Source organism: Triturus cristatus, chromosome 7, assembly GCF_964204655.1.
Source record: "Triturus cristatus chromosome 7, aTriCri1.1, whole genome shotgun sequence".
Lineage (NCBI taxonomy): Eukaryota > Metazoa > Chordata > Amphibia > Caudata > Salamandridae > Triturus > Triturus cristatus.
In genome coordinates this window covers 1,270,366,711-1,270,389,854 of record NC_140590.1, presented here as the reverse complement: position 1 = coordinate 1,270,389,854, position 23,144 = coordinate 1,270,366,711, and the positions used below count along the sequence as shown (strand labels likewise).

At 44.9% G+C, this 23,144-nt stretch overlaps 1 protein-coding gene across 1 annotated transcript in view; it reads left to right on the top strand.

Annotated features, from left to right (window-relative positions):
* SEZ6L2 (seizure related 6 homolog like 2) overlaps window positions 1-23,144 on the top strand; it is a 256,811-nt gene that overhangs the window by 164,735 nt on the left and 68,932 nt on the right. Inside the window, exons 7-10 of the mRNA XM_085614538.1 lie at window positions 446-614; window positions 1,883-2,046; window positions 6,256-6,450; window positions 18,014-18,152. Coding sequence (XP_085470664.1) covers window positions 446-614; window positions 1,883-2,046; window positions 6,256-6,450; window positions 18,014-18,152 — 667 coding nt within the window. The remainder of the gene's footprint in view (window positions 1-445; window positions 615-1,882; window positions 2,047-6,255; window positions 6,451-18,013; window positions 18,153-23,144) is intronic.

Here is a 23,144-nt window from a genome sequence, read left to right as displayed (position 1 = left end):
ATACCATTGCAAGCAAGCCCCGGTATACAACACCGTTTCTGTGTGCTTCTTTTTACCATCATGATCAATGCCAGCCTATTGACAGAACCCTACCAACAAACCTTTAATTTGAGAAATCCTTTTTTTTTGCATTTGGCATCCCTGTGCAACACAACATAAAACTTTTATATTGTGATAGGAACCGTGGGGATTCCTAATTAAATTATGGAGAGATTATTTGTCATGTGAATATTTTTCTACTTTCAGAAGGAGGAAGATGACAGAATGCATCTGTCCCCTCAACACACACTATTTTCCTAACAAGACATGCAAGAGGCCAAACCTTGCTTTGATAGTGACTTGGAGTTGCAGTTTGGGGACAAAGATTTGGCAATGTTACTCTGTACTGTATTCGGTAAAAACTACAAACCTACTCAATTAATGTTCACCTTATACCTTCTGACAGCGTCCTGCGGAGGCACCATCCGGAATGCTACACTAGGACGTCTAGTGTCCCCTGACCTTACCAGGAACCACGGCAACAATTTGACCTGCCATTGGCTGATTGAAGCGTCGGAAAACCAGAGGCTGCACCTGCATTTTGAAAGAGTCTCACTGGATGAGGACAATGACAAGTAACAATCCCTTGTTTCTGTGTTCTGAACACTTGTAAACAGCCCATCTAGTGCTCAGAGCCACTAGAGTCAAATTGTTTCACTATAGAACGTTTTTTATGTGATTTTCCAAAGCAAGCAAGCTTAAGGTTCCATTAAGCCCTAGAACCCAGGGGTATATTTACAAGCCCCTTTTGCCACTGGAGTGTCACTTTTTTGACACTCCGATGGCACAGTGTGGTAGCCCATATTTACAAGAGCACGCAGAGCCATCATGCATGGCTTTTCATGGCCTTGTAAACATGCCCCCCTTTCATGCATTACTCTGCGTGAAAGGGGAGGGTCCATGGGTGTTGCTGTAGGTGTTCCCATCAACACCCATAGATTCTGATGCATTCCCAGATCTACAAGGTTTCATAAAACTGGGAATGCGTCATATTCTAATGTCTCCTCAGGGGCGGCGTAAAAGTGGTGCAACGATGAGAAATACCTTTATTTTGCCTATTTCTTTCCTCTTTCTGTGTCCTGCATTCTGCTGCACATATAGAAGGAGGAAAATGCTGTCCATTATTGTTTTTGTGCAGGAAGGTGTTCCTTCCTGCACAAAAACAATTATCCCTGCAACGTAGGCATCCTTGCACCATGGTGCAAGGGTTCCTACATTGGTTCTAGGCAGCCTTTCGAGCACCAGCGCAGAAGAAAGCACAGGGATGTGTCGTATTGTTGTAAATACAACACATTCCTATGCTTTCCTATTGACACAGTTCGGTGCAGCAAGATGGCTTGCAGCATCGTGCTGCATCATTTTCTTGTAAATATGCCCCCAGAGTGCTCCCATCTTTCTTTGTACACAATATGCCACCAGTCTCTTATTTGATGGGTCTAGACTCTTCTAGAATCCAACATGCCATAATGCTCGCATAGTTCATGCACCACCTCTCTGAGTGTCTAGCCTCCAGTATTTTCTTTATTTCTAAGCTCTATATCTCTCATACCCCATCTAGGTTACTTTCCTTTCCCTCCCTCTGGTTCCTAACTCACCCTTTTATGCTGCACCTGCACCCATCATCTGCCTTTTTTCAACATTTCTCAACTTTTGCACGCCTTCATCGTTCTACCCACTCCCGTCCCATTCCCCTTCTTTATCCTCATCTTCCTCTCATTTCTCTCCCTCTTCCCTACTCGTTCACAACTTTCTATTGCCCTTTTCTACCCACCCCTGTGTCCTCCGTGATCACGTACTTCCCATATGTATTTTACCCTTTCTCTGTCTTCATTGTCCTGTCCAGGTTGGTGATCCGCAGTGGGAGCAGTCAACACTCCCCTCTGATCTTTGACTCTGACATTGATGACGTTCCAGAGCGTGGCCTATTGAGTGATGCCCAGTCCCTGTATGTGGAGCTGATCTCTGAAAATCCTGCAGTACCTCTTCTCCTCAGCCTGCGATACGAAGGTTAGTCTTGATAGAAACCGCTTCCTTCAAATTCTCCTCAGAGAAGATTTTTGTTTCTAGATCCCTAGCCTCTCAAAAAGAAAGTTCTATGAAGCTAGAAATCATTCTCTCACGTCCCTAGAGAAAGACTTTCGTGCCTAACAAATTCTCCCTCCTCGAAATCTAAGTTTATGCAAGTTGTGTCTGGTGGTGTTGTCCAAGCAGGAAGTGCATCATCTCAAATTAGTTTAACTAAAGATAGAAAGGAATATTGAAGTTGCCCAAAGCACAATGGAGGGTCAATTAAAACTAGTAATGTTTTACATGTTAAATATGTAACTGTGAAAAGAGACATGGAGTGCCTGCGGAACATATAAAGACAAAATATGTTTTGCTGGACTTCAGATGGTCATATCACCATATGTTCATCTTCAAAGGTGCTGTGGGACAATATAGTTTTCTTGCATCTGTTTATTAGTAATACATAGACATTAGAAGTGAGTGAGCTAGCAAATTGACCGGAAGAGCTGAGCTAAAGTTGGGCTGAGGGTCTGGCGCAGATCTTATAGCCCATGCACGAGCCGTGCCCTGAAAATATGTGTTATGTAAATCATGCAACAAACCACGTGAAATATGATAAACTCTCTTCAAAGCTGAAAAAAAATATCTTTAGCACATGGAAGTTTTGACATTAATAGGGCACATTATAGCACTGCTTTGAGAAGTACCTAATAAAAGTGATTTGTACAACTGGTAGTCGGAGCTAACATATTCAAAGGTGCTTTCAGATGTGATATTGAAGAAAAAAGAGTTTTGTTGATATAAAATGTTTGCTTAAGCTCACAAAATTTAAGCATTTATCCAGATTTTTTGGTTTGACTCTTTTCACATTAGCCAGTAAATTGTTGTCTATTTGTCTTTCCTTATGTTAAGGCTCTGTTTTGACATCTTAAGGCATTCTTCTGCAGTCTTTAAAATACAGGGCGCATTCGACCCGAAGGTACTAGAGCACTTTACATGAGCACTAGTTACATTACACAAGATCACATGAATTTTTCATATGCACAGGCAGATTAAGTGATTTGCCCTTAATCACATGATTTTGAGCTGATGCTGAAACCCAAACCTAGTTTCACAGCTCAACAGTCGGCAGCTCAGGCCATAACACCACATCCCCCGTAGAGGTAGGCAGGAGCAGCATGATGGCTTGGCTCGTTATGGCCTCGACATTCCAATATGCTCCAGCTTTCAGTGGCTCACCCACTTCTAATACACACACACACCCACACACGCACACACACCATCATTAATACAAAACAACACTTTTCCTTTAATATTATTAATAGGTTGTTATTATGTTTCAATCACACTAACTGTTGAATTATTAAATTGTACATCTTATCATGAAAATCATTAGAACATTCATGCAAACTGTAACCAAATCTAGCAAGGGAGCCACAGACACTTGTGTTTGTTTCCCTAAACCTATTCCTAATATTAATGACTAAGAGCGCCTTAGCATTGCTATGTACCCTTCCCAGGTCAGAAATTGCTAGCCTCTCCAGATCTTCAATTAATGTGATTCCAAAATATTTAATGCACTTATTTTGAAGTCATCACCCTGCATCCCCAATGCATTGATGAAGTTGATGTATAGATGAAGTTATCTACATACAAGCTTAATTTAAGCTGTAAATTTTGAAATATAAGTTGTGCGAAAACCTTACCTGTTACCGAATAGTTCTCCTGTGAAGCTAAATAGCAAGGAAAACAGGCCCCACTGCCACATGCCACTCAACATTCAAATGGATGTGATATGAAAAGCATTTAAAACTAGAAAGGCAGTTGTGTACCAAAAGAGAACTGCATTTTGTCTTCTGAATTTGTTGCTGTTGCCAACATGTACTGAATGGAGATTATACATGGCCAATTCATCTATTGCACAAACTAGTAGATGTCTGTGAAGCAAGATGCCTGGTAGGCATTTAGCCCTTTTAATCAACATGATTTACAGAACCAATAACTTTGCTTAATCCGTCGGTAAGAAATTTAGAAAGTGGTTTTTTTCTGTATTTTATAATCAATATCAGATGGTAGGAAGAGTCCTTGCTGTTGATTTCCTACTAATTCCTGCTGAAAAGAGTTTAGTGCCCTTAACCAATGCAAAACATTAAACAGATATATTGTTAGTTGCAGTATGGCACCAGCGACTGTAGCAGATTTATGTACTCCCAATAGAATTACCTCTGAAACACCTGCCCCCCCCCCCCCTTTAACTGGTGGGTAATGGTCATCACCTGGAATTGGCATGTGCAGCTATTCTTTCCACCCGTCCTCTGTTCCTAGTATTTGGGCAGCAAACTCTTCTAAATACAAATGTATATAATAATCTTAAAATGTTCTTAGAAGATCTACTGTTCTAGATACCATGTTCCTGCTTGAGTCAAGCATGCTGTCTGCGCCATTTTAACCTCATGGGTCTTTATTGGCCGGGCCAGATGGGCCCCACTCTTTTCTCCATGTTTAAACACTTTTTTGTCTCTGACTCCCAAGCCTAAATTAACTGTGTACTTAACTAAAGGAGACTTGAAAAATCTCTAAAGTCATAATCTCATTCTGTATCTCTTTATACTGACTTTCCAAGCTCCTCTTTTTTGTTTTTATTTTATTTCCAAGCTCCTTCATAAATTGTAGACACATCATATATCACTAGGGGATTGACCAGTCTTCCATTATTCTGGAAGTTGTCAGATAAGCTGTTGTTAATGTCCTCTCTTAAGAAATCTTCCCCAAGTAATTGTCCATATACCTATCCTGTCCATTATTCATCTCAACTTTCCTACAGATCTCTTTAAGAAATTATGAAATGTTTGGAGAAGTAATATGCTGGAACCACACAGCCTGGGGTCCTACCTTGTAACCTGCCTCATGTAAAAAAGTTTCAGGTTTGAGAAGTGTTTTCCTCCACTGAGAAAAAAAGAGATTCTGTTCTCTTAAATGGTAGTCTGAAGATAACCAATAGCTATGAGTAATTTAAAAGTCTCCAGATGCACCCTTGACTTTATTGTCAAATTGCTGTTCTAACTGTACTTGAAGTTTGTTTATTAATGCCCACGCAGAGGATACCCTTTGCAATGTAATGTTCATCAACTTTTTACTCCGAAACAGAGGATAAGGTATGATGTACATTTATATTCTGCATTCACCCTTGCAAGCAAGTTCTATACTTAATACTACAAAGTTAATTTTTAACATTAACTTTAATAAGATTAATTTAATATCAATCCCACAGCATCAAATGGAAGTCAAACTTGAAGTTGAGGTTCCCTCCCACTTGTGTTATTATATTAGCTTTAGGTTTTATGCCTTGGTAACACATGTTGTCACTTGGTCCTTATTCTGTGCATTTTCCAGGGGAAGCCCTTTCTGCTGCCCTTCTCTGTTACAATCCTTCCTCAATAGATCTCTTGCTCCACTCTTGTGGGCTGTATCTCACTGACATACACAATCATGTTCCACCTTGCATGAATGCCTCTTCAAATTACTTATATAGTCTTGCGTCTCTCACCTTTCTCAGAGCACCCTTGCTCTACTGCCCACGATGTGCAGCGCCGCCACTCAGTCCCAGCACACACAGAAGCTTCAGCCTCGCTCACAATACCAAGTTTTTCCCACATCTCCAAGTGAAACTCTGTCATCAAAGCTAGCTATTCATCAACGTGATCTGGGACTGCACAGCAACCGTCCTCTTCTCACAGCCGCAATGTTCCTCCTGATTGTTAAATCATCTAAATGGTGTAGTTCTGTGACATATTGGGTGGTTTTTATTGGGTGAGTAGGTCAAGGTCCTTTACATCATTCAAGGTGAAGGAAGGCGGTGGAAGAGTGGGGGATGTTTGAGGACTGTCGGTAGAGTGGATCCTAGTGTTGGTGAGTCTGAATATATTAATAGTCTCCCAGGAATGAGTGAACATTGGAGTACAGACAGACAGCAGTCAGGTTAAGTGAGGAAGGTAGGTGGAAGGGAATGGTGAGATAGAGGACAGTAGCTATTGTGGTGATATCTTTCAACCAAGTACATAGTATCCATAGCTCACAGAGGCAGTTTAGTTTGTGGTCTGAGCTATAATAATGTTCAAAAGAAATATGAGCATGGTACATGGTGAAAAGTCACAACTAATTTTCTCTTGCTGTCCCATCTTCCTTTGGTTTTACACTCTCTTCCCATAGCCTTTGATGAGGACCGCTGCTACGGCCCATTTCTAGCTCACGGAAACTTCACCACGTCAGACCTTCAGTACCACGTGGGCACGCTTGTGGAGTTTGCCTGCAGCCCTGGCTACATGCTTGAGCAGGGCCCATCTGTCATTGAGTGCATTGACTCCTCCAACCCCCACTGGAATGACAGCGAGCCTATCTGCAAAGGTAAGGGTCTACAAGCAAGGAGGATAGAAATACAAGCACGTTAGTTTGCATTTGTGCAAAGCTTCCACATGCGCACTAGAGGAGGTACAGCATTGACAGATAGGTAGCTTCAAACACAGAGACCTCTGTGGAGCCAAGCGGAGGCTAACCGTCATGGCACTGGAGGGGGAAGAGGACATCGAAATGGACTTAGGGGCAGGAGAGTGAAACCACACTTTGCGAAGGGCTAGGGATATTTTGTGTATTCGTTTAGGACAATATACTGTCACTGCACAATATTGCGTGTGTCCAGTTGACTTAACTTGTGTACACGGAAACAGAGAGTCAAGTGGCCAAGTGTGACATTGAATTAACTTATAAAGAGATACAAATGCATTTTACCACATAAGCCGCCTTTTCATATTTTCTCCCATTATCTCACTATCCTTCTTTCATTCTCTCATTCATTCCAACTGCTCTTTTCCACTCTCTTTTTCCCTTTCTCTCTGCTAGTTATGCCATCTTCTGTTCCCTTGCTCTCAGTCTCTTTCACTCGCATGTTCTCCCTTTTCTCTCTTCCATCTCTCTTTGTCTGTCTCTCTCTCTCCTCCTTTCCTTTTTGTTTTTCACTGACTGAGTGAGATAGTGCAGTTATAACATACACCAAATGTGAAAAAGACTTCTTTAATGAGGCAGGAGTGCGATAAGATCATATGACTGCCTGACATAGCACTTAAGAGCCATAACAACTAGCCTTTTTAATAAATTACCACCAACTAGCTCCCGCCCATGGGTCATTTCCTCCTCCTCCTCAGAGGCTAACAGACCAAAATAACTTTTTCACCTCCTCTCAATATCCTAACCAAGTACTCGACAACCATGGGAGCCAGATTCACAAAAAGAATTGATGAGACCTGGGTTAAAAGACCTTTTTAATACAACTTGGGGCGGATAGCAGGTGGCAATGGAGTATGGTGTATGTTACCACTGGTAATGTGTACGCAATTTGATCAATTTTAGGATTGGAGCATGCCATTAATTTGATTGCTAAACCTCTGCTCCTGCCTGCTCTTCACATACCGCCCCTTCTGCTCATATATTTCCCTCTCTGCTCAATGCCTCTTCTGCTCTCGCACCGCCCTGTCCTCTTCCTGTAGTGCCAGCCTTGCCAAGTACAACGCATCAGGGGTTAGACTAACACATTTTTGTGTGGTGGTCCGCATCACCTGCACTGAAATGCAAAGTCACGCGTTTACAGCTCCTTCGATGAATGTGCCATCAGGCCCTACAGAATGTATAATTAACTACCAAAGTGCTTTGGGAGCTTGCTGTGCTGCTACCTGCACTGCCCTAGGCAGTTTACTTGTATGCATGCACCACTGTTGCTATGGTGACCATGTCTTTACTGTAATACATTGTTTCTCCTGCCCTGGGCAGGCTGAAAAAAGGACAGTCACATGGATGTATTTTCCTAAATCTAATCTCAAAAGAAAGTGCCTTCTTTTACTTTCCAGACAATAGGGTGCTTATGCCACACTTGATGGTTCAGACGGCTGGTCAAGGCTTTTATAATCCATCACCCTGCCACTCCGCATGAGCCATGGTGTTTAAAGTGGGCCCAGCCTTCAACACACACACTGCCTTCTATGTTCAAAACCTTTTTGATGAGTCTGGCAGGTGTTGCTGACTTGAATATTCAGCAGTGGCGGTCAGCACGGATATGGGGTACTGGAGCAGGGGAGTGTGAAGGAGTAAGGAGGTATTATTTTAAAAAACAGAAAAATTCACGTACCTCCTCACCGCTCTGTCCCACGTCGTATCTCCTCCGCTCCATCCTGCAATGCAAACCAATCCGAACGCTGCAATGCAGGGTTGTGATTGGTGTGAGAGCCATGGTTCGGTGCTCAGACGGGCACTGGGGGCCTGGGTATGTCCTCCATGCAGGCTGTAATGCAGGCTGCATGGAGAACATGCTAAAGTGCACATGACTGTTTGGCCGGCCCGAGAAGGCCGGTCAAAGCTTTATGCGCACTTTAGTGTGCCCACCTCTCCTCCCTGCTCTGTCAGCAGATCAGCCCCGCCCTCATGCTGCCGTAGCAGGGAAGAATAAATGATAATAACATTGCATTATTATCATTTTATTTTTCCTTTCTTTTGCTGCTGCACAGCAGCAGGGGGTATTCTCCTCGCCTTAGCGGAGGAGCAGCCACTGGTATTCAGTTATCCCAATTGTTTCACAAAAATGAGCTTCACATCTATAGACAGAATACCAATTTTATGTAACACCATAACATTGATAGAGCCAAAAAAATAATTTCTAAGCTGTGTTATTAAAGGAGGTTTTAAGTAAATGGCATGACATGAAATCCATGGATTGCACTTTAATAAGAAGATATGCTGCACAGATTCCGGCACTAAGCTGAGAAGTCGTCACAGTGTCAGACACCCATCCATCTGCACCATAGGAAATTGCCTCAGGGTGAGAGGGCAAATGTTCACACTCCTCTAAAACAGTGGAGGCCTTCTAAACGCATAATGCCCTTCACTGTGAGAGACCCCGTGGAGTACAGTTCCTTTGTGTCTATTCCAGAGCCAGACATTAGTGTGCTTTGAAGTCGTTCACTTGTAGCACGTGTGTCACGTGATGACGCATGTGTTCCAGGGGCGGCACCGTGAGCCTTGTTTATTCGCCTCCAGAGGTGGAGCCTCTCATCTGAAGATCTTGCAAAGGAAAATATTGCTGGGACCTTAGGCCCAGTGCTCCCCAAAAGTTGGCACGCACGCAAAGCATCCCCACCCACCACAAAAGATCAAGCCTCTGTCTTGCCCTTGCTCGTCTCCCTCACCTAGGTCAGTACATCTCCTTCATAGCGACGTAGCTCACCTTCCTCCCACTTCACCCCTTCTCTGACGTGACTGGTCCACCCGGGAGTCAAGCTAAACCTCATGTACCCCTCAAACGTCTTTAAAAACCAAAAACAGTTTTAAAAAAACAATACAGCCATTACAAATTAACAGAAAAGCGTAAACACAAACCGAAGGAAGAGCAAATGTGTTACAGAGTACACAAGTAGTGGATTACTTACACAGTATCTACAGCTTGGCATATACTATGAGTCAAAAGATAAAGGGCAGGATGCATAGCGTAGCGATTGTAGGGGCGTCTGGGCGTGACCCAGTAGAGTTTCAGAGAGGCAATAGTAAGCTCCTAGAACCTCAATAACACATTATTATCGCTCGCCTCCTGTGGGGTCACTTTCCGAATTACGTCGCACGAGATGTGCCCAGATATTTCTAGGCCTAGATTTTGGTGGCATTTGGTAGCTACAGTTGGCAGATGCAGTGTTGCAATATGTAAGATCGTGTAACGAATCACTGAGAGCAGTGAGAGGCCCCCTGTCCAAACTCATTGCAATCAGCCTATTGGACAATAAAAAAATGGCTAGTAAATTACCTGATAGATAAGTGTATGCCTTTAAGGTAGTCCAGTTGAGTTATCAGGGAATTAAGTTCAATACTGATGTCAATCATTTCACTAAGTTCGATAAATCTAGTGCTCCGGTAAGCTTGAATTCCAAGACATTTCCAATATATCTGTCCAGAGTCATCCACCTCTTCACGATATCAATAGCACGCGATTCCTCTCTGAGGCCATAGTGATGCAACCTGGCCAGGGTATAATAGAACCTCTGGATATGCGTGAATTGTATGAGTCTGTCTGATAGTCCATGTAATGATTTTTATGGCTGAGCAACAGAATAACTATTGCTAACCAGCCGTATCTCGCTGGATCTCTAGCAGCCATCTCAGGCGAGGTCTTGTCGCTGTCTCATCACTACCGTGCATCCACATCGCCTGGCCACGACATGCAATTGGGAAGTGATATGATCAGGACTGGTATTATATATTACATATGTCGCCGGAGCAGGCAGGTTCATCAACGGCACAGCCGGTGACATGCCTAAGGGCGCTACGCACTTGGTAGTACAGGATTTTATCGAGCGCTGTAAGAACCAGTTGTTAATCACGGTTCTGATAAAGTGGCTGTAATTTATTGTCATAAACAAGTCCCCCATAGTGACTCTTGGCAGCCTTCCCAATTGTTCACCAATCCTTCTCTCAAGACACACCATGAGCCAGGCACAAAAACTCACTCGCGTTGGGGGAGTGTATAACAGCTTTTATGCAGCCATCTCCATGCATGTACTGGGAAGCCAATCATATCTGTAGAGCTGAATTTTCAAGAGGGAGAGCTAAAACGTACAGCCTCGAGAGACAGAGGTGAAGCCGTATCTCTCTCCAACCACAAATGTGGCAAGCAAGAAGGACAGTTATCAATAGTGGGCGAATTGGCACTGTGCAATGTAATAAGAAAGCTCAAAATCAGAGGCAGCGAGGCAGCCCTGCTCATCAGGGGGTGTTAAAGTTGACCAGTTGGATCCTGCAAGGTTAATCATCAGTTATAGCAGCCAGTGAACGAAAAAAGTAGGGAATGGGGATATTTTAAAACAAATAGCGGGGTCTAGACCCTGCCACATAGGAACAGCGAGCTTCCAATCCATGTATCAATATTGTGAGAGAGTTTGCTTACAACCACTGTATAGTTATTGGCAACAATCTCAGCCAGCCAAGGTGCACTGCTCTGTAGATTTAATGAGTGGAAAAATTAGGGATTTGCCCCAGTTGATCCTCAAGCCAGAGAATCTCCCAAAACATATAATCTCATTAAGAGCTGGTGAAATATTTATTCGGGGTCTTGAATATAAAGTAAAAGATCATTTGCATATGCAGCTACTATGGGGTTATAGCCTGGAATCTCAGCCCTCTGCGCACTTAGCGCTGTAACCCCTTAAACTTCTAATAACTCCACACACTATGCATATCATTACACACAAAAATGTTTTTTTTTTTCAAACCTGCCACACCAGCGGAAATGAATTACATTTGTAAAACAAAAACCTTGCCCACATCTTTCTGTTTAAGAAGCCTAGCCTAGAGTCTGTTTATCTTTTTCAAAACTAAGATATATCATTAACCACTGATACGAAGGAGATTGGGTGGGCTTGACCAACACATCTCCCCGTGTGCAGAGAAAGGCACCAGATGAAGCCTTCCCCGGTACAGTCACAGTTACTCCCTCCACTATTCCTGCACACTGACATCCATGCCAATTGGCAGCTCAGTCCTGATTGCCACACCAGCACAGCTCTCCCGGTGAGCCCAGGACATGCCCCTGCCACCCTCAGAGCCGATGGCTCTGAGGATCTATGGTGCTTCAGGCTAGGCTGGCAGAATGAGAGATGAGGGGGTCGGGGGATGGACATCAGTCCCCCTGCTCACTCTGGCCTGCACATTTAGTGGGGAACCAGAAGGTGAAGCTGTAGAGCAGGGGCTGCTGGGGACTGAGTACCGAATGACCAGCCGGAGGGAAAATCAAGACCACCATCTGCTCACTTCATAATTAAAAGGCAGTCCCTGCTGTTGCTATTGCACCCTCCAGCAGTCCTTGGAGCATCTGAAAACTGCCCTAATACTGCATCCATGTTGACAATAGCTTTTTAGGTCTCGCTGGGACAGCGAAAGCTGTCTCTTTGAGACATTTTGTAAGTGAGTTTTCAAAAGTGCTACCAGGCCAGCCTAGAGCTACAGTGCATGTGCGTGGGCACGCGCTTACGAGCAGATGCGCCATATGGCTTTCTCCTCGCTCTCCCGTGCGTGCCTCGCTCTGCCTCTGTCTTGCTCACCCCTGTCCCCCCCCCCCCCCTCCTTCCCCGGCATCTCGCGGCCGCGCGTCTTGCGAAATCGCGGCCAATGCTTGTTCCTTTCAGAAAAGCATGTCGGCCTGAAGGTCTCAATGAACAGCCGTGCCTCCTTAAATATGTTCAAGTCATGTATACACCCCACCTTTCCCAATTTAGGAAGTAGATGCTCTCCTCTGTACCCTAAATAAATGGGTAGTTTGCAATTTACTTTTATTTCCGCCCTGCTACAAATCCTCCCAGTCCGATGCAAGCCAACATACTGCTAAAAGGGCCACGGTGTTGCAGCTCGCCGTGAAGGGATCCCAAGCTCAGCCTGGCAGCCTGCACGCCACTCCCTCCGCTCACGTCCGCCGCTAGTGTCACGCCCAAGAAGAAGCGAGAGGGCCAGTCAGATCACTGCCAACCCAGGCAGAGGAATTTTTCACTCTAGAGCACGGGTCACGAGGCCGAATTCCCACTGCGCACCGGCTATGTCTTCTCTACCACAAAGAACATTGTCATTGACTGGACCTGCCAACGAGCACAGGAAAAGACATCTGACCGGGTCCAAAGCTCACAATGCACTTTACCGCGAATGGCCACGTCACTAGCATTGGCAGTGCTTAAAGGGCAGGGTTGTGCAACTTGTGTGTGTTTCGGGACGCTGTGACTCTTTCCCGTGTCTGTCCTTTGACTTCCCTTACCAAAACTACAAAAGGAAGATTAGCAAATAGCCCATAAAGTGTCACATCAGTTCAGAGAGGGATGACAGAAACACCCCACTAGTTTCTTGGGTTGTGGTTATTTTTTGCAAAAACGTAATTATGCAAATTAATACAGCGCGAACGTAGCCCGAAGGCATTAGAGCGCTTTACGGACAAAAGGACAAAGTATCAAGAGACTGTAAATCACAGCAGCTTTGAAAAACTATATTAAATAAAAGATGAGAACGCCAGATGATTGCATTTCCCATCCTGGGCTTTAGTGTGGAAAACGAAAGCATTCCACTCCACCACACTCCACAAATTCAGCCTTAAGATGTGAAAAATGAGGCAGGTTTGAACATACCAGGCGCGCAACACTCTGGACTCAAAGGGCTCCAGCCCCCGCCAAGCCCCCCCCCCCCCCCCCTCCGTCGTGTGTGGCGCCCGGGATGAGACAGCCTCCCGGGCGCGCACACAGCCGCACCCGAGCACTTCACAGGTCTTTAAAAGACCATTTGCATATTAATGAGGCCTCGCTGTTGTTTCACCCCTTCTAGGAGCCCCTGCAGCTCCACTCTGCCTATTACTTAAAAGATTCAGCCGCCCCACCACCGAAATTTTTTCTTGGCCTCCCCTGGCCCCCTCCCCGAAATTTGGCTCTAGTTGCGCCTCTGGAACATACATATCATCAGCACACAGTGAAAGCACCTTCTTGAAAACTGCAGTAGCATGGTAAACTGCAGCCGCAGACCGGAGTTACAGGGATCAAAATACCGGCTTTAGGTTATATTTCGTATTTTTGTACCGACTAGAGCATTAAAATACCGGTGGTGCCGGTAGAAAACCGGACAGGTGGCAAACCTAACTGGGAATGACGTCCCGTACATTTTAGTACAATGAGGAACCATGCATCTTCCCGCTTGCATTAGAAAATTGCTCCAGGGCGACATTTATTGTAAAGTTATCTGAGCTTGGCCGCAAAGGAAAGCCGAGGGTGCATTGGACTATAGCAAACAGGCCGTCGTGATTCTCCAGCGCTGCCTGGCGTTACCCGATCTACACAAGAAACAGTGTTGTAGACCGACTAGCAGGCCCATCACAGACTGCTGTCAAATGCAAGAGACTTGTGGAGTATAGGCCGCAGTGTATTGTGGATACAAAACATACCATCTCAAGTCACTGGTCAAAGACGGTAACATCATGTCAGGCAAACTTTGCATCGTGATTTCACAGATAACAAACAGGATGAGGATCATTTCATTTTTTCTCCCACCCTGCAGATTCCTGACTTCATCTCATTAATCCCAGCAGCGTAGGAGTGGGGCTTTGCAGGCTGGGGTGGCAGCTAAGGTGAGCGTCGGGTGTGGTCAGTGTCTCATGGAGTTATTTTGAGGATTTCATTCCATACATACTGCCCCTTAAATTAATACTCCAATCTCTAGAAGAGTCATAGAGTTGGCAAAACTGAATTATGCAGTATAATGTATCATTTTTATAGACAGGCAGTTGGAGTACCCTGCAATCTTTCACTGAGTATGGTCTCAAAACTACTTTGGATAGAACAAAATGTGAAATGTCAATGTGACTCTGCAATGACTTATAGAACCAGGTTGCCCCCCATATCTTTGAGAAACAACTTATACTGTGCCCTTGTTAGCTTTTGGGGGAGAATGTTGTATTGTTGAATCAGGCTTGTCTGTACCAAATTTGATACAGCCTTTTTTAAGGTATGCAGTTGTCTAAAAATACATACACCTTTAGACACTGAATCAGGTATTTGAATATGGGACTCGCTCGCCCTACTCCGCATTTTTAACCAAACATCTTAAAAGTTGTTTCTGTAGAGTTATCACCTTATTTGGTGAACATATGCTTTTCTTTAAACTCTTTTTGTCTGCAATTCCACCACCATAAAGGAGCACAAAAGAAGAAAAAAATTGTTTTGTATATCCTTATGTTTAGGGATGACAACGGTAGAAACTAACCATATTTATGGTGGGGCGCACTGAGTGTCAAATTCCATTGGTATGCTATACTCTTTCACATAGGGTTAAACCAGTTCAAAATGGCGGTCACATAGTCCTTTTTCTACCTCTTTTTTGTTTCCAAATTTTGGATGTATACGCCAACATATATATCCTGCCTCTGTGAATTTTAGGAAACAGATAGTACACAAACTTTGGTGACTTTTACATAAAAATTGTGCACAAAAGACATTCACGAAGAATGCTTTCAGTAAATTGTGGTCTATTATTTGAGATTCGGATCGTGCGATACCACTGTAAATGGACCAAGGAATATATTTTTAGCAGGGATCTTTTAATTTGAGATCATTGCACAAGTTGTACTTATACCGTTGCTTTGAACAACCACATGGTTCCTGTGAAAAAACGGATTGTGCAAAACAGCGGCTGCAAAAATGGAGAATATTTTGGTAATTGGGATTTTAGGTTAATTAGAAAATTCACAGACGTTTATAAAAAATTGTTAACAGAACCGCGATATGACCACTCGCTAACAAGCATTGACCCTCTTTGATTTATACCTTTAATGTACATTGCCCAGTCTAGAAATAGTTTCAAATCCACGTTAAGATGGCGGATGCGTAAATGATCTTTCGAGTCAGGTCAGTTTCGAAATTGGCTACAGGTGTTTTACCTAGCCGGCTATTTAGACAACGCATTTGGTGTTTACAAAATGTTACGATCGCGGCTATGTGGCGGGAGCGGTTCTTATATCGAACAAGTAAGTTCGGGAGGGGAGGATTCTTCTTTTCCTTACTACTTCTCCTTACCCTATACTGCATAGGCCCTTCAAACATGCTAACGACATTGACATATGTCCGCTCATTTCCTGTATTAGGGTATTCTTTACTTTAATGCTCGTGTCTGTAGTTACATTGGTTTCCAATGGGATAGGGGGTCTTAACAAAGAGTTGGTGGGTTCCCAAATAAAAGATTCTTCCCCCCTTTTTAGGTCTCGACTGACCCAGCGCATGCGCTGATCTGGCAAGACTTTTAGTATGGGCTTCAAAAAATGCTACAATGGACGGCCTACAGCTTGCGTGCATGTGCGCAGGGGCGCGCTTACGAGCAGAGGCGCCATATGGCTTTCATCTCGCTCTCCCGCGCGCCTCACTCTGCCTCTCTGTCTTGCTCGCCCCTCCCCCTCCACAGAGCGCGTCTCGCGGTCACGCGTCATGCGAAATCGCCGACTCGCGGACGCGCGTCTTGCAAAATTACGGCCAATGCTTGTTCCTTTTGAAAAGCATGTCGGACTGAAGGTCTCAATGCACTATGCAGCCTGCAGCTTATGTTCATTGCTCCCAGTTTTAAAGGTGCAGCATTATGGCCCTTGTGTTTCCATTCGCACAGTTGCCTCTTTTTCTGTGGCTTCTTTCCGCCTTCCTTTCAGACTTGCTACGGTGGGTGCTACTCTAGCGTGCATTTAGATGTAATGTTCTTAGCAAAGTTAAGAAATAGAAGGAGGCGCAGGCAGGCTTTGAAGGGAATGCGCGATAAAAGAGCAGCAGGCTGTTCCCATCTGGTCTCTTTGAACATCCCCTATCAGAGGGATTTCCAGGCTTATGGGGATTAGACTCGGGGCACATCTGTCGGATCATTATGCACAAGGGATCTCCTGCTGTTTCCTTCTCATGCTTCACCTATGCGCCATCATTCAAAGATCATTTTAATAAAACACATTGTAATAAAATACAAACATTTAGTAAAAAATACAAGAGCAGCGTGCCTGAATGCAGTGTAATTATTTCGACAGGATAAATCAGCTCAGACCAAAGCATTTATAAATTGCCTTGTTGCCAAAAGCAATTCTGTGTTGTGAAGGGTTAAGAAGTGAAGGTTTAAGAAAAGAAAATATAAAACAAAGCAGGTATAAGAGCGCATAAGTGTTTTTGAAGAGCACTTTTACAGCTAGCAAGGATCTTTAGTGCTATCAGACATTTCAATATTTCAACATTTCTATACTGCTATAAGACGCTATACTAGAAAAAGCAAACAATTTAAAGTTACATTTTAATTGCAATATTGTAATAACAATAAAAAAGAACTTCAATAAAAATGCATCTGGCATGAGATGAAAAGACGCCTCAGGAAGTTGGTGTAAAGTAATAGCCGTCTCCATTTCTGACTGTATCTTCTGCATATAAAGTATCATAATTAAGACATTTACATCTGTCCATCCTTTTACCTAAGGAACATTTTACCTGGCTTAAATACCTAAGCAACAAGCATTGGCATAGCCAATAGGTCTCGCCTTTGGGACATTATAAGTGTTTAACCATGCAACAGTTAATGTTGTTGCCCCAAGGATATTGTGCTGCATAACTGAATACTTATAAGGTCCCAAAAGCGAGACCTATTGGCTATGCCAATGCTTGTTTCTCTTTCTTACCCCACCCACCTTCCTCCTTCTGTCTCCCTCTTTCTCTCTGTTGATGTCCCTCCAGCGGTATTTATTTCCTATCTCTCCTTTTCCCCCTCATTCCCTTTACGTTTTCTCCCAATCCTGTTCCCTTCCATCTAACTTTGCTATTTCCCCCACTCTTTTTTTCTTTCTCTTTCTCTTCTTATATCTGTCAGTGTTCTTTTCCGTCTCTCCTGTCGATTTCCATCTTGCTTTTTCCCTTTGCCTTTGTAATTTTCTTTCCTTTCCACTCTGTTGCTTTCTCTTGCACTCCACCCTTTCCTCCTCTTCCTTTTCCTCTCTCTGTTTCTTTCTCTTTCATAATTTTCCTTTCTGTCACTGTCTTGCTTTTCTTCTACCGTTCTTCCTCTCTTGCTATCGGTTTTTACCTATATGTATATCACTTTCACTGTTGTGTTCATTATTCTGATATTCTGTCTCAATCTTCTTCTGTTCTCTGTTCCTTCATTTGCAGTTTTCCTCCTAACATTCCTCTCACCTGTCTCTCACCTCTTTGCACTTTGCTTTTCTAAAATCACCTACATTTCTACCAAACCTCTCTGTTCTCCAACCCTATTCTGTGTTTGCTATTTCATTTTTATACTTGAAGAAACCTCTGGCGAGTTCCTGCATTCATTTATGTGACTCTGTCTCTCTTTTTCCTTCTTTTTCTTAAAATGCAACCACAAACCCTATTCTTCACCCCATCTCTAGCGCTGTGCGGAGGAGAGATCTCAGAGTCCAGTGGGGTGGTCCTGTCCCCAGACTGGCCTCAGAACTACGGAAAGGGCCAAGACTGTGTCTGGGGAATCCACGTACAGGAGGACAAGCGCATCCAGCTCGAGATTGAAATGTATGTATGGGCACAAACAGTGATTTCATTGAGATGGCAAAGGTATGGGAGGAGCTCTGAAAGGGGCGTGGCCTAAGAAATGTATCTAAGAAACCTCCACAAAATAAGTTACCTGTGTAACTAACTTCGGGGCCTAGTACATGTGAAATAGAATCATTTGCTTGACAAATTCATAAATTGAGTCTTCCTAGATGAAGAATAGCTAAGATCAGCAGACAACAAAATATTTATCAGAATTTAAGTACCATTATCCTAGGCCATAAGTACTAAAACACTTGGCAAGGTTAATTTAAAAGTAAGCAACCCTGTTTGGTGTTGCTTGTTATCATTACACTGGAAAGTCTAGTATACAAAATAGTATTTTATAGGCAGGGACACCAGTTGTAAACAACACTATCTACTGTGTTGCTGCCCTGGAAATGTGTGAACACTTACTAGTGTGTCAGTATTCACAACCCAATATTCAATCCCTTCCCATCCTGGAAATGGTTGGAGATTTACCCCTGCCAAGGGCAGGAGAAAATAACTTTTCAGGGTGGAGAGGGAAGGTAACATCCCTTAAATGGGTTGAGGGGAAGGGGTTTTTATTTTGGGAAAATACTCGCAAATGTGCAGGTTTCGGGTTTCATGGCGGTTGTGTGAGTTATTGATTTTGGAGATAACCATAAATTGAGTATACCAGTGTTTTTCAATTTTAATGTGCCACCATAACTATACTTTACCTATTGTTTATAGAGTGAAGTTCTGGGTTTTTAAACATACATTAAGGTATTATCCCCAATGATAACCATAACTTCAACCTTAGTTTTTTCAGAAAATGTTTTTTTTAAAAATTAATCTGCCACCTCTAACTTCTAAGAAAGTATACCATACCCTGCTGTGCATTGTGAAAGCCGTGCACAGCAAAGGTTAACCAGAGGACGGGCCCTCATCGAAAGTCATGTTCTGCCCCCAGTACAGGTCACGTGGAAGGATAGACATCCTTAACAGGGGTGATATTTTGAAGCGGCTTCATCACATCCCTTCGTTAGTTCAAATAACAAACAAAGACCTCCTCAGTATACAATTTGAGGTGGATAAAAAGCAACCCAAAATGGAAAATACATTAACAACATGGAAGTCACCATCCCTTGCCGATATGGTCCTAAGAGAAAAGACCACTTTTGATAAATGGGGCATAGTGGTTCATGAACTAGAAGAAGAAAAAAACCCAGATGTGCTAGCCACACAAGGTGGTGGCTTGATCAAACAATATAGAAACCATACAAAGACACAAACCTTCCTAAAAGGGACTACAATGAGGATCAGTGGTATTATTGATAGGGCTAGCGGCCCCACTCAGGAGGATAACACTGGTATTAATGTGGAGTGGTATCTTGATCTCGGTGCTGCAAGGTAGGGAGAACCACTAGTCTCCCTAAATCAGTGATCAGGGCCACTTTAATAAACAGATGCAAAATCCCCAGCGGGACGATTTCCCATGTTAGCGAAGAAACACGTGTCGGCTGTTTGAAAACCTGAAGAAATAAAAAAGAAAAAGAGAACAAGAACCAATTACTTGTGTTAAATTTGTGCTCACACTTTGCACTCAGACATCTTTGCTATAATATAATCGTGTGCTGGGGATTTTGCATCTTCCTAAAAGGGACTTACACCGTAGACACCCAGTTGAGTTTTCACAATATTGCAATTGAAATCAGCGGGAAAAAAGTCACATTGAGAGGAAAATACTCGAAAGAAACATTGGCGACCTCTGATAAGAAGGACACCTAGCAAAGCCACTTCACTGTGCGGAGGCCACACTATACAGTACTCCTAGCCCTGCAGCACAAAATAAGTTATATGCTGTAATTCAACCACAAAAAAATTTGAGGGTCTGGCAAAAAGAGACCACATGACAAGCCTGAGACTCATAACATGGAATGTGGCAGGAATTCTAAACACAAGGAATAGTGTTTCTGCAATGGAAAAGATCCAGAAGGGGGACATTCTTTGCCTGCAGGAAACATGGGCCACAGAGGACAACCACCTACAAGGGTTTGCCAGTATTCATGTACCAGCCACGAAACTACATTTTTATGGTAGGCCCTCGGGAGGCCTCTCAATCTATGTGAATCCCGCAGTGGAGGTCTCAATCAAAGAGATTGGAAGATCAACGGACACTGCACAGTGCATTGTGATAAGCGGTTTATGGGACGGTAAACTTAGAAAAGAACTCCTAATCATTAATGTATAATTCAACCACAAGGGAGTCTTAAAAATGGCAAATACCAAACGGATTATCTCAACCCTAGCGGAAGTGCTCTGTGAATTCAATCATTTGGACTCAATTATCACTGGGGATTTTAAACTCCATAACCTGAACCCGGACAAAGACCAAGGCTCCCCTGCGGAAAGAGAATTTAATAATTTTTAAGGTCATGTGATCTAATTTCAGTTCAGGCTTGGACCGAGCAACATAACCCCAATGCTTCATATCTCTTGACTTTTAATAATCAAACCACAATCGAATATATCTTCATAAGGAAAAGTATGAGGAATAGAATTCAGGACTTCCAGATACAACAACATGAAACAAGCGACCATGCAATGCTTATTGCAGAATTCAAACTCCAGTGCGACCGCCGTGAGGAATTGGTGCCCATAAGCAACACAGCTGGGTGGGAGGAGCACAAACTCGTGAAGAGGATTAGATGGAACCACTTCACAGTTTTGAATTGGGAACGCTGCAAGCAGAGACTAGTACAGAAGGGACATAGTGGACTTTTCTCCCCTACCATCCAGAGTTGGGACAGTTGGATCGAAGCACTGCGGGCAGTTCTATTGAAAGGGGCAAGGAATACAAACCACAAATCAGAAAGGCAACAAGAACGATCCAGGAAATACAATATTAAGTTGAAGAATAGCACCCGCACCCTCAGACAGGTCAGATGGGTATACCGTAAAAGAGGCACCCTGGTGGCAGAGAGAGCCTACAAAGACCAGTGGAACCACAAACACTTAGTATGGAAAGAAAAATGCCAGATGATGGAGAAGGAATGGATCACACTATTCGCATTATGCAAACCTAACAAACAGAAGCAATTCTGGGAGTACATAGCCAAGATGGAAAATACAAAAATGGACAGGCGGAATGCAGTTACAGCTGATGCCTGGCTTGACCATACAGCAGAAATATATACAATAAACCCAGGTGGCCAAAATGTCAGCTCTTTCCCCGGATCAGATGGGTCCGAAGTGGAGGAAGACGACCAAATAGATATGGGGGGTCAAGCACTGGAGCCGAAAGAAGTTATCAATATTTTGGGGGGCGTGGCCAGCCAGCCAACATGGCGGACGCGAGTTGCTGAAGCTCCGACCGCTACCCCCGGAATATCCTGGGATTTCTCCTGTGGAGGTGCAGTTTGTGCCCACCTGGTGCGGGACTGGTGCGTGGAAGCAGCGGGGAGCCTGTACAGCCTGGCGGATTGTGAGTCGCGGAGCGCCGGGCGGGGCAGCGCGGCCCGGGAGGAGAGGGCGCGCAAAGTGTCCCGCGCGGCAACGGCCGCCGCCAGAGCCTGAGGCCGCACTGTGAGGCAGCTAGAGACGCGCTGCATGTGTGGCCGGTACTGCCCCTGTGAGCGAGGCGTCCTGGGTGTTGCGGCCTGCCGAGGCCTGGAGGTGCAGACCAGCTGGCGCCGCTGCTGGGTTCTGAGGCATTGAGTGAGGCCCGGGCGAGGTGCGGACCCACAAAGGAGGTGAGGCGCCAGCAGAGATGGCCTGGTCTGTGCCCCGAGGGCTTGCTACGGCTTGGAGATCTGCCGGCGGCTGGGTAGCGGAGAGGAGCTGAGGCCCGGGAGAGCAGTGTGGCCCAGGAGGGACAACGCGCTTACTGCCCCGAGTGGTGGTGGCTGCCACCGCAGTCTGAGCTGTGGCATGGAGCAGCGGGAGGTGAGCTGGGGTCCTGGCCCCGTATAGGCCCTGTGAGGAGCGCGAGCCCTGAAGTGACTGTGTGGGTCCTTCGGCTGCTGAAGACTGCAGTGACCCATTAGCCTGTATATGCTGGCACCGAGGAGTGAACTGAGACCTGGTCGGACCTGTGCCCCTAGCAGGATTGCAGTGTACCCTAGGGGCTAGCGTGCATTGCGCGCGGGGCATGGGACAGAACGGGCAGTTGCACCCACGCTGGGCGACAAGCAGCGACTGGCAATACAACCCAGGAGCAGCCACCTAGTGTACAGGAGCTGGGTGATGGTGTACCTGGAGTGTCCAGAGGAATAGGAGGCCACGGAGGAGCTGGAGGGGGCTGTTTGCTGCCAGGCCTGGAGATACTGCTAGCATGCAGACTGGTGAAACAGGGAGCGGGCTCCATTTTAAAGGAGGCGCATCTTGATTGAGACTACAACTCTCGACGCGGGCGGTGAGCCTGAAAGTGGAGGGCACGCCCAGTGATAGTGAGTGGGGCGCTAGTGGGCCCTTAGTGAGACTCAGAGTCGGGGACCTCGGCGGAGCGGCCAAGAGAGTGCGGCCCCTGCTGGGGCACTGACTAGTCGCACTGCCACAGATGGACCAACCAGCACTTTAATAGGTGCAGCTTTGATGTGGTGGCGCTGCACGCAGTTGGGGTGTCATAGAGTGGGCGCGCCCAGGGAATCAGTGGCCTATCGGGTGTACCTGGTGGGGTCGAGGCGTGCCTTTACTGTTCCCATCGAGTGCCATCAGTGAGGGACTCAGGAGGTCCTGCCGGGCAGTGCACCAGAGACGCAGGGACAGTGGTGCGTTGCCCCAGAAAAAGCGAGGTATAGCAAAAGAACCCCTGCGCTGATTAGGGGAAATTGATGGTGTATTGAACACCCCCCTGGTGCCTGTTGCTGGCACAAACTGGATGGTTTCTCTCCCCCCAACGCTTGAGGCCGGACATTGGGTCCCTGAGGATTGGGTGGAACTCCAGACGTTGCTCATGGAGGGGAGCCTGCGGGATGCTCTGTTAGCTGTGTGGCGCGGCAACATTTT